This window comes from Peromyscus maniculatus, chromosome 4, assembly GCF_049852395.1.
Source record: "Peromyscus maniculatus bairdii isolate BWxNUB_F1_BW_parent chromosome 4, HU_Pman_BW_mat_3.1, whole genome shotgun sequence".
Classification (NCBI taxonomy): Eukaryota; Metazoa; Chordata; class Mammalia; order Rodentia; family Cricetidae; genus Peromyscus; species Peromyscus maniculatus.
In genome coordinates, this window is record NC_134855.1 from 54,680,940 (window position 1) to 54,692,994 (window position 12,055).

Here is a 12,055-nt window from a genome sequence, read left to right on the forward strand (position 1 = left end):
AAATAACCAACATTTTATAATTAGACTATTTCTAATATAAATGTGTATGGTATAGCTAATGTATAATGTTGCTGCTTTAATAACTTTCTCATGTAAAACCATTACCTACCTACTCTTCTCAGGAAGCTTTAGGGATCAGATATTACAGACAATAGGTGAATGACTTGCTAGGAATTATGTTTAAAAATCAATGGCAAATGATAGGAAAAACTGTACTGTTCATTTGTTCCATCTTTCCAGGATTTATAACCAAAAGATAAACAGCATGATTTAACTTTTGATGGCTCAATTTTTGTTTTTAATTGATCCATCCTAAGTGTATCTATTCACAGCATAATAACTCATTATGTATAAACAGCTGGCAATAAACATTTCCATCTCCTTAAATATTTACTATTTCTACCTGTTGGGAGATTTCAAACCCTTCCAGTTTCAAACAAAATATATGATAAAATATTGTAAACTATAGTCATCATACTGTGCTACTGAATGCTAGAACTTATTTTTCTAACTAACTGTTTTGTTACTCAATATAGGATCTTCTTCACACTTCCTACTCCTGACCTTATTTGACATAAACAGCTATTTTTTCTGATTTTTAATCTCAAACATAGACAGAAACAAACGGGCTTGAGAAAATCTATTTAAAACTTATTCACAGCACATCTCTTTAATGAATGTTTTATCTACCTTTTCCCATTCTTCTTTCCCTTCTTCCTTAAATTCAACAATGTATCCAGTTACTTTGGATCCACCATCCTTTAATGGAGGTGACCATTCTAAGTCCACAGATGATTTTGTCCAGTCTGTCACTTTGGGGAATGGAGGACCAGGGGGAGCTGGAAAGAACCAGTATACATCAGTATTCTTGATTTCCATGGTACTTTTAGAAACCATTTTTTTTAAAAGAATGATTTAAAGGCTTACCAACTGGATCTCTAGCAGTCACTGGATCTGAGGGGAGACTTGCTGGACCCACACCAGCAGCATTGATTGCATATACCCGGAACTGATAGTCAGAACCTTCAATAAGACCAGTAACTTTGTAAGAAACACCCAGAGTCATGGCTTTGATAGGATCTCGGTTAACTCTCTTCCATCTCTTTGAAGTGGTGTCTTTCATTTCTAACCAATACCCAGTCACAGGAGAGCCTCCATCATATTCTGGTTCTTCCCAGTTGACAGTCATGGAGTTACGAGTCACACTGCTCACTGTTGGTTTATCTGGAGCTCCAGGGACAGCTGTGAGAAAAACGTATTAATTGGTAAGAAGTTACTAAAAAAAAAAAAAAAAAAGAAAGAAAGAAAAAAAAAAGGATGACCTCATATGTGAAAATGTTGTCCTACTTACAGAAGAGGTTTCGGGCTGTTTCCGGTTCGCTGTCAAGCGGCTCTCCGATGCCGTACTTATTCTGGGCCATGATTCGGAATACATATTCATGGCCTTCTAGCAACTTGGGAATTGTGTACATGCATTCTTTAGGTTCACTGGAGACACGTACCCATGTCTTTCTATTAGCTTCTCTTTTCTCAATGACGTAGTTTGTAATCTTAGACCCACCGTCATCTTTAGGTGGGAGCCAAGATAGCGTCATTTGATCTGCTGAAATAGATTCAAACTTTATGGGTCCCACAGGGGGGCCAGGACGACCTACATGATTTAAAAAAAAAAAAAGAATATGTTATTAGTTGAAAGATTTTTTTAAAGCAAAATTTTGTTTATGAATTAAAAAATCACGTAGTTTTAATCATTACCAAGGACATTGAGTCTCATCTCCTTCGAGGCTGTCCCCAGGTTGTTGACAGCTGTGATAGAGTATAAGCCAGTGTCACTCCGGCGAGACTGGGGAATAACTAGAGTGCAGGTGTCATCCACCACCTGTTTGTTGACGTGGGTGTCATAGACAACAGGCTCTTTGCTGTCGGGCTTCTTTGGAGGAGCTTTAAACCAGGTGAGAGTTGGGAATGGCACACCTTTAATTTTGGCCACGATATTAACATCAGTTCCTTCTTCCACTTCCATGAATTCTTTTAGCTCAATTGATGGTGGGCCTAGATAATTAACAACAAGAACAAATGTGAACACAGGGAGCAAAAAGCACTGAAGACTAGAATGTGAAATTTTATGTGGTTGGAAAGCCTATTTAGGTCGACTGTATTCAGACTTCATTGTCCAAGTTGATATAAAGAGTGGGACTCTCTTTAACACTATTATACTAGTTTGGGGGCAATTACATGTAGCTATTCTTTATTGGATCTGCACACAGCCACCTATCTGCTATTGCCTCTCTCTCATCATGCTTCATCATACAAAAGAAAATTCTGACAAAGGGCAGCAAGGAATGAATATCATAGTAGTTTATGCTTGGTACTTTGGGTCATGATTTTTTTTAATAATTTGCAGTTATAAATTCATTTTCATGCTTATTTAAAGGTTCTGATGTGAATTTTTATAAGAAATATAGTTTTTGGTAGAAGCCAAACAGTTTTCTATTTTCTACAAATTTATTATGAGTGTGCAGAAAGGATTGGCACAATCACAATCAACCAAATCAACACAAAGTGATAGTGATGGTAACAATAATTAGAAGAGACTTATTTGTATATGTATCTTAGCTTCCAAAACTCAAAACTGAAATGGGTTTTCTCAAGTAAAGGGAAAGTCTTGATTAGAAAGATACATTGGTCTTAGCAGGTGCTAAGCAAATTACTAGCTTCCTGCCCCTTTAATTCCCTTAATTTCTGATAGATAAGATAGCTTGCCTAAGGAGAAAATTACAAGAAGGAAATTAGACATGTCTTGTCTATAGTAAAAGCAACATGGAAGGACATTTGCTAATTCTGTCTGTAATGGGGTAATAAGTAATTGAATGATATGGCCATGCCTACATGAAGCCCATGGAAACACTCTGATAGAAACACTCTGTTTCTATATTATTAGATACATAGGAAGGCAACCGCAGAGAAGGAAATTCTCATTAAACACGTACATGTCTGGTCCTTGACAATCACAGGACCAACAGTGGCTGAAGGCTTGCTGACCCCGGCTTCATTGACAGCTTTGACTCTGAACTCATATTCCCCACCCTCTATGAGGTCTTCAACAGTAAATTCCAACTCTTCTACATCACGCTTATTGCACTGTCTCCATGCTTCTTTCTTTTTCCCGGTAGGGTCCCATGCAAGGCACTCAACAATATAGTGGGTGACAGGAGAGCCCCCATCATTCTTTGGAGGTTTCCATGACAGATGTACTGTGTTCTTTGTGATAAGGCCAATCTTGAGTTTAATCGGAGGGTCAGGAGGATCTGTAAAAATATTTATAAGATTTGTTAAGCATGGCTATTAATAATGTAGCTCATTTTTGAGACTGTATTTTAAATTTGTGTTTTAAAACTTACAAATTGGGTCTCTAGCAGTGGTCCTCTGAATGGTTTCTACAGGTGGGCCAATTCCAAAACGGTTTTCTGCTCGCACCCGGAAGAAGTATTGCTGCTCAGAGATGAGATCTGGTACCACAAATGTGGTGCTTCCACAGTTTGGATTGACTTTCGTCCAGGCTTTCCCATCTATAGTCTTCTTCTCAATGACATAGCCTTTGATCCTGTCTCCTCCATCATCATCTGGCATCTTCCATGAAAGTCGGCAACTCCCCCTTGTAATGTCACTAACCTTCAAATCTTTGGGTGGGCCTGGTGCATCTGTTGGTCGCAAACCACAGTGTAAACATTGCAAACCACAGTGTAAACATTGTTCCTTAGATACTGAAAACAACTTGCTCCAATTCTGTAGCAACTATGAACGTCTTTCTTACCCATGACTTTAACTCTGCAGTTGGCAGTTTTCTGTCCTGCTTTATTCTTGGCTGTGATGCTGTATTTGCCTGAGTGAGCTCGAGTACACTCTGGGATAACGATGACAGATGAGTTTTCAGCAGTCTCCAGCTGTACAAAGAAAATTGTAGTTGTATATCGAATGAGATCACAGCATTACTAAGGTCAATCATATTCCTAATTAATTAAGCTATCGCCTCTTACCTGTGCATCTTCAGGTATATCATGAATTCCGTCCTGTTAGAAAAGAAGACAATTATGTTTTCAATACTGTTTCTGGTTATTCAATCGAAGACACAGGAAAAATCATAGACTCATTACCTTCATGGCCTTCTTTGCCTTTCCATCAAATTCCCAAGATGATTTCGGTGTCGGGCGTCCCTTGATGACAGCAGGGATTCTGATCTGTGAGCCAGCTTTACAGACCAGGCAGTCTTGTGCTCCGATGTCAATGAAAACCTCTGGAACCTCTGGAATACATGGGTAATCAGACAGCAGTTAGCTAACACTTGTTAAAGAGGTAAGGGCTCCATCTCCAGTACATTAATTCCACAGTATGATCCAAAAAAGGTGAACGCATAAGCTGAGTAAGATGAGTACCTTGAATATCGGTGGCAGGGATCTCTCCAGTTGTGTCGCTGGGTTCAGACTCACCAGCTTCGTTGACAGCTTTCACTCTGAACCTGTACTTCCTGAGCTCTTTCAGATTAGGCACCACACACTCACAGGTGGTGAGAAGTTTATCGGGCTCATTGACTCTCTTCCAGTCAGTGGTACCTTCCTCTTGCATCTCCACAATGTAGCCTTTGATTGGGCTGCCGCCGTCTTTGGCTGGAGGTTTCCATGCTAGTGAGATGCTCGACTTTGTTTTATCTTTGACCTCTGGGCAGGAAGGTGGCCCAGGGGGGTCTAATAAGGAACAAACAAATGGACATCACATTGTAAAGTAATGGAATGCTATTTTTATCTATACCATACGACTTTCACTATATAAGACTTTTATTGTTGTCTATTATCATATTAAAATTGAAGTGCTAAAAAAGTATAATAAGAGTGTATTTCTTTTAGTATTAATGCAGAAACAGAAAGCAAACAATCTCTGGGAAAATGATTACTCCTATCTCTGGCTAGAGCTATACTCTGTGAGCATACCATTGGCTAAAGGAGCTATACTCTGTGAGCACACCATTGGTGAAAAGAGCTACAGTCTGTGAGCACCCCATTGGTGAAAAGAGCTACAGTCTGTGAGCACACCACTGGCGAAAAGGTAATTTACTTTTGAGATCCTACTAAAGGGATTCAAAGTGTATTTTAACTGAAAATTTTACTTTCCACAATATGAAAATTTAAAAATATTTTCATCACTAGTTGGGAAAACCTCTGGATACAAACTAATCTCAGTGCTCTTTAGAGGCAGAATCAATGTTTCTGCTCACCACATCATAATACTTTTCTGATGGTGTCTAACAATGAAACTCTTTTACCCTGTTGGCCTGTTGTTTTAACATCCCCCACCTTGTATCTGGTACAGACTCTTTCTCTATAGCATGGGGGTATCTTAAATCTTTGAATGAAAAAGTTGAAGTTTTTCTTCAGAGAGTACAATCAGGTATTGTTTAGAAAATGCACTGAATTATAAAAATTACTGTATTTTAATTTCTGAGCCAATCTGCTCATATATGATCCAGCAAAACTTTTCATTTTTTGACCTCAGATGTTCTGCCTGAGAATTTGATGTCTTTGTTCAACAAATACTTAACATTTTACTTTTTTATTGAATTATTACAAGAGAGTCTGACTATTTAGTGGGGAAAATTATTTCCAAAGTAGCTAATGAGATAGTTTTGAACCCTTACTTTATAGTGTATTTCTTTATCATGTGGTTAAAAAAGAAAACAAAAACACTAGTTTAAATCCAAGAGTTTAAAAACCATTTTATGTATATGTATACATATGTACTTACTTCATTATGAATGGTTCTAATAAAAATATGAGAAATTCAAGAGTAACCTACATAGTAACTTTACCCATTAGAAATGAGTCCTAGAAATAAAATATACTTACATACAGGATCTCCTGCAACAGCTGGGTCTGATGGTTCACTGGGAGGGCCAATTCCTGCAGCATTTATTGCCATGGCTCTAAATTGATATTTCACCCCTTCAATCAAACGTGGAACGTTGAATTCCACACCCTTCAGTCCTACTTTGGTTATTGGTGCTCGGCTAACACGTGACCAGTAGGTCCCGCCTTCCTCTCTCTTCTCCAGCCAGTAGCCAGTAATCGGAGAACCTCCGTTGTCCAAAGGAGGAGTCCAGCTCACCAGCATAGACCCCTTGGTGCGTTCTAAGACTTTTGGTTTTCCAGGCGGTCCAGGGAGGCGATAGGGGTCTTGAATGACGACTTTGTCTGATTTGCACTCATCACTGATCCCATATTTATTCACTGCCCTCACTCGGAACTCGTACTGACCGTTGGGGATAAGCTTCCAGATCTAGAAATATAGGTGAATAAAGAAATCAGAGCAAATCTGCTTGGACTGATGTTTTCCTGATTTTAAAACTCAATTTATTTTGGGCATGGATCACCATAAGAAGTAAACACATAGACTTAAATCATAGGAAAGACAGAGGAAAAGAGAAACCCTTTAAAAACATGACCTTGATTGTGTAGTTTCTAGTGGACTTTGAGTAACAGAGCAGTAAGTAATATTTGCTAAGTGGCTTTATATACATAGTGATAAGTATCAAAGTAACAAGTAGCTGCTGCATGTATGCAATTTTGAGTTCAATCATTAAACTATAAAGTTACGTTAAAAAAGGTATCAAATCAGAATCATGTCCGACTAATGTGCATCAATTTGGAAGCATTTACCCCGTATCTTCTCTCAACAGCAGTGTTGGTGACTTCTTCCCATTCAGACTTTTTCCTGCTGGCGTCGCGTTTGTCGATGATGTAATGGGTAATTTCACTGCCACCATTGTCTAGAGGGGCATCCCATGTGAGATAGCAAGACTCAGCTTTAATGTCAGTCACAGCGAGGTTTCTGGGTGGAGATGGGCGATCTGGAAAGGAAGCGCAGCAGGGACTAAGAAGTCATTCTTCAGCAGGGGGTGGCTAGCTTCCCCACACAGGCGGCAAATCACTTACCATACACTTCCACGTGAACGTTGCGGAATACGGAGCCAAGACGATTGGAGGCAGTAATGGTGTAAGTGCCCTTGTCCTCTCGGACCGCTTTGGGGATGCTCAGCTCAGTCTTGGCCTCGCTTCGGGATACTTCTTCTTTGGTTATTTTAAGTGCATCAGTGGGTTTCTCAATCACTGTTTCGTTCTTGGACCACTCAATCTTAGGCATGGGGAGTCCCGTCACATCCGCAGGGATGTTAACGGGCTCTCCTGCCTTAACTTTGATAGTGTCTCCTCGAACAGCCAGGCGCAGCTTGATCGTTGGAGGGACTGCAGAGAGAAGAGGGAAAAAGTCTTAAGACTGTTTCCGCAAGTCACCATCAAGTCTGTTAGTGTGTATTCTGCACAGAATCCATACCTTCATCATCCTGTATGACTACATTGAGAGGCAGGGATGGTTCACTCTCGCCAACGTCATTGACGGCTTTGACACGGAACTCATACATTTGGTGGTCATCGAGATTGTCAACCAGAAATGATGTGGTTGGGCAGAGTCTCTTGTTAACTCTTTCAAAGTCAGGTTTGTCATGGCGGCGTTTTTCAATGATATATCCTTGGATGGGACTGCCACCATCACTGCGGGGCTCTTTCCAGTCAAGCGTGATAGTAGATTTCGTCCTTTCTGTATATGTGAGCCTTTCGGGAGATGTTGGAGGGCCTTAAAGTGGAAGCAATTGAAAATGTTGAGCATAAAACAAGTATTTCACTTCTGTTTGTGTGAAAAATAGATTAAATGGCATCTTCAGAATCCTTTTCCAGACACACCAGTCACAACAATAATAGTCCTTCTCACTAACAACATTTTATTTCTAGTGAATGTCTCCTCAAAATCACTAATTAAAAATAAGTCAAGGATATGTGTATATGTGCTTTGTATTAGTATTTTGGATTGTTTGCCCGAGACACTGACAAAACTAATCTACCAAGCTAGGAAAATAGGTGTGTGAAACTCTGCTTTGAATGCCGGCAGAGAACAATGTGGTTTTTTTCTTTGGTGGCCAGACAGTAGATATGGTTGCTGAACAGCCTTTGAGTCATATTGCCTCAATGGGAAGATCATTTATGAAATGCCACAAAGGTTTTGCGTCCTTAAGAATTGGCTCTGACTGGCGTAACCAGACCTGTCCCATTCTAGCTGATTGCTATGACAGACAGAAGCCGGGGAATCCCACCTCTATTCTGAGGCTTCTAGCACAACCTGAAATTAGTGGACATTATGGGGTGATTGAAACTGTGGTGTAGGATGTAATTCTTATCTTTTTCCAGGTGTGGTAGTGGAAGAGAATCTCCTGTTTCTTGAGGAGTAGGTTTTCCTCTGGAACATCACTTTAAGAGGGACATAACTGTGTATTACCAAGTGTGCATAATTTTAGTGCTTCATTTTAGCTTCTGGGAGACTTCCTCTGGTTTGTTTTCTATTCTTTGAGGGCTCTTCCAGTATGAAGACTTCTTAGTAGTATAGTAAACTAAGCAGTAGACAACTATCTGCCCCATGATTTTTTTTTTATAGAACAGTGAATTCTATATAACTATCAGATCATTTTTATTTATTTATTTTGTTTTTTGAGACTGGGTTTCTCTGTGTAGCCTTGGCTGTCCTGAGACTCACTCTGTAGACCAGGCTGGCCCCAAACTCAGAGATTTGCCTGCCTCTGCCTCTCAAGTGCTGGGATTAAAGATGTGGGCTACCAATGCTAGTCCAGATTGTTATATTTAAAAATCCTCTACTATATTGGTAATATTGAATGCTTCTAAATTATTTGAATTATTTGTAGGTTATTACCAAGACTTTGTAGATCCAAAAATTTTGGCACAAAAAACTGCATAACTTATATATATATAAAACAAAAATACATGGAAATTTAGTAAATATGGTATCTTTAAAATTGCTAATAGATATTTGATTTTCTTTTATGATCCTCTAGCTAGTCAAAGATCTTGAGACTATTGTGTGTTTGAAGCCATAATCTTAGCAAATACTTGACTTATCTATAAGCAGAATAGTATTTATGTAGTAAACATAGTGAAAGTCTTTCCTTACCTAGTGGATCGACTGCAAGAATTGGTCCTATTTCAACAGGAGGCCCACAGCCAAACTTGTTCTTGGCAATGACGCGGAACTTGTATTCTTGTCCCTCTATGAGACCTGTGATGTCACACTTGGATCTCTCAGTCTCAATGGGTTGTCTCCAAGTGTGCATCTTGGCGTCTTTTCTTTCAATTATAAACCCTGTGATTTCACTTCCTCCATCGTCTGCTGGATCAGACCAATTAAGCAGACACATCTTTCTGTTTGTTACAACAGGTTTTAGGTCAAGAACTGGGCCAGGGACATCTGGACAATAAAAACAGTAATAAATCAATGTGGTAAAATCACACAACATGGAAAAATCCTATGAAGTTCCACGAAACGTTCCTTACCGAACACTTCAACCCTGACTGCTGCAAATTTGGAACCACAGCTGTTTGTTGCTGTGATCACGTATCTGCCATGGTCTTTTCTCAATGCATCCTTGATAATTAGTTCAGATTTGGTTCCAACATTCTCTATCACAACACGCTCTTTATCCAGCTCCCCGTCTTCTATGGTCCAGACTCTTGTGGGCACAGGACGGCCAGTCACCACTGCTGGGATTCTGAGAGTCTTCCCAGCCATGATTTGTATTCCACCCTTGACAGAAACATCCAGTTCCACAGTTGGAGGCTCTGTTGAAGAACAGTCATATATGTTAGTTCAAGGAAGAAGAAAATAGAGCCCCATGTTGGGAAATAGCCATTGTTTTCCCAGAAAACTTTTAAGTACCTTGTGGTTCGGCCACAGTAACAGGTTCTGTTTCTCCAGGTGGTCCTTCGCCTGCTGCATTAACAGCACTCACTCGAAGTCTGTAGTCAGCACCCTCCCGGATTTCTTTGACGGTGAACTGACGGACTTTGATCATCTTCTCCGTGCAGCGTGACCACTCATTTGTGCCCACCAACTGCTTATCAACAAAGTAGCCAATAATCTCCCCGCCACCATTGAAAGCTGGGGGTTCCCACTCCAGCTCGATGGTTGTAGAGCTTGTATCAGCAACTCTGGGGACAGGTGGCCCAGGTGGAGCTAGAAGGAATGCAGAACACACAGGTCAAGTTCACTGATGGTTTCCAAATGTGGGTTAGACTACTCGCTCACCCTTTCTTCTTAAGGATTTACTCACAGATTGGATCACGAGCTGTTTTCGGATCCGAAGGTGGGCTGAACTTTCCAGGTCCAGCAGCATTCTCAGCACAGACTCGGAAGACATAGGTGAGTCCTTCTAGTAAGCCATCTACCTTGGTTTTCAAAGAACTGAGGAGGGTTTTGTTGACACGAGACCAGTGTGTACTGTTGACCTCACGCTTTTCAAGCCAGTAGCCCAAGATGGGGCTGCCATTATCCTTTGGTTCGTTCCATTTTACTAGCATACTGTTGCTGGTGACATCTTCCACAATGGGCTTATCTGGTGCATCAGGTGGTTCTGATAAAAAAAGAAAACATATTTGAATTATATAGTATGATGTAAAACCAATTTTACAAAACCATGGTAATGTAAACATTGAAGTATATGGTGAAAAAGCCAACTTATGATGCTAAAAGAACCTTACCAAATGGATCTTTGGCTAAAAGTGGCTTTGAAACACATGGTGGTCCAGGTCCCAGCCTATTTTCAGCTCTCACACGGAAGAGGTACTCCTTTCCTTCAATCAGTTTTGTTACTGAATATTTGCAGTGTCTGAGCGTCGAAGTGATAACAATCCATTCTGAGTCAGGTTTGGTCTTGTCTTTCTTTTCCAAGGTATAGTTAATGATTTCACTGCCACCGTCATCAAGGGGCGGTTCCCATTTACAGAGGACAGAGTTCTTTCTAATATCCTCAAATACAAAGTTGATTGGCGGTCCTGGTGTATCTAATATTTCAAAGGAGATCAGTGATTACAGTTTTGTATAGACCTGGCTGCTATGGAAAACGTAAATGTTAGTATGGTCTTTTGGTATAACTTCTAGTTTTTTCCATATCTTTCTTTGTATTACATTAGCTAACAAATAACAAGGTCAGTTGATTTTTTTCAATAGTGCCGGCTTAGGTAACAAAACGTAACAGAATGATTTGCTGAAGCCGTTTCATTTAATGAGTTCCCAAACTCCTTATTCGTCTGTCTTGTTAAAACTCTGACGTAGATTTTCTCTCTCCCGTGGAAATCGTAGTTTTAACTACTTACCTAACACACTGACAGTGCAAGGGGCTTTGGCGACACCATGATCATTCTCAACTTTGATCATGTACTGGCCGTGATCGGGCCGCACGGAGTCACGGACCCGCAGCTGAGATTCTCCTTGTTTGCTGTTGTTGATGCTCAAACGCTCCGTCAGGGGCGGGGAAAACGGCTCCTCTTCCTCAGCCTCACCCTTCTTCCTCCTCACTGGGGGTGCTGCTCGCTTCTTCATTTCCTCTGGCACAATGACATTCTCATCTTTTATCCAGGTAATTGTTGGGTAAGGTGAACCAGAAATGGTTGCATCCAGTGCTATTTCCTCACCCCGTTTTACTTCCAGGCTTGTTTTGAGGATGACTTTTGGGGCATCTGTAAATGATTAAAAGCCAGAATTGTTCTTCATTCTTGACAAAACATGAACCCCATTTATTTTACAATGAGGAAGTAGCACCCGTTCCCCCCCCCCCCCCCCGCAAAAAAAAAAAAATAAAACATACCAATAGGATCTACAGCTTTGGTTGGGGGAGTGGCCCGAGAAGGTTCACCAATGCCTGCAGCATTCTCTGCTCGCACACGGAATTGGTACTCTTTCCCCTCCTCGAGTCCTTTTGCTGTATAGGTCAGGATAGGTACCAAGTGTTCATTGCATCTCTTCCATCTATCTTCACCCTTAGCGATCTTTTCTATGATGTAACCCATTATCTTGCTCCCTCCATCATACAAGGGTGGCTTCCATGTGATAGTCATTGCCTTAGCTGTAGGATTATGAACCTCAACATCTACAGGTGGATCAGGCGGTT

General features: G+C 40.5%; 1 protein-coding gene across 3 annotated transcripts in view; it reads right to left on the bottom strand.

Moving 5' to 3' along the window:
• Positions 1-12,055, bottom strand: part of Ttn (titin) — a 275,803-nt gene that overhangs the window by 73,060 nt on the left and 190,688 nt on the right. For all 3 annotated transcript variants that reach the window (XM_076569742.1, XM_076569741.1, XM_076569740.1), the window contains 21 exons: positions 11,753-12,055; positions 11,262-11,624; positions 10,647-10,949; positions 10,220-10,519; positions 9,826-10,122; positions 9,444-9,728; positions 9,064-9,357; positions 7,381-7,680; positions 6,984-7,292; positions 6,708-6,898; positions 5,898-6,327; positions 4,434-4,742; positions 4,155-4,303; positions 4,038-4,070; positions 3,815-3,944; positions 3,402-3,701; positions 2,991-3,308; positions 1,756-2,052; positions 1,352-1,651; positions 928-1,242; positions 691-839 (listed from right to left, as the gene is read on the bottom strand). In XM_076569742.1, the coding sequence (XP_076425857.1) occupies positions 691-839; positions 928-1,242; positions 1,352-1,651; positions 1,756-2,052; positions 2,991-3,308; positions 3,402-3,701; positions 3,815-3,944; positions 4,038-4,070; positions 4,155-4,303; positions 4,434-4,742; positions 5,898-6,327; positions 6,708-6,898; positions 6,984-7,292; positions 7,381-7,680; positions 9,064-9,357; positions 9,444-9,728; positions 9,826-10,122; positions 10,220-10,519; positions 10,647-10,949; positions 11,262-11,624; positions 11,753-12,055 (5,675 nt within the window). The remainder of the gene's footprint in view (positions 1-690; positions 840-927; positions 1,243-1,351; positions 1,652-1,755; positions 2,053-2,990; positions 3,309-3,401; positions 3,702-3,814; positions 3,945-4,037; positions 4,071-4,154; positions 4,304-4,433; positions 4,743-5,897; positions 6,328-6,707; positions 6,899-6,983; positions 7,293-7,380; positions 7,681-9,063; positions 9,358-9,443; positions 9,729-9,825; positions 10,123-10,219; positions 10,520-10,646; positions 10,950-11,261; positions 11,625-11,752) is intronic.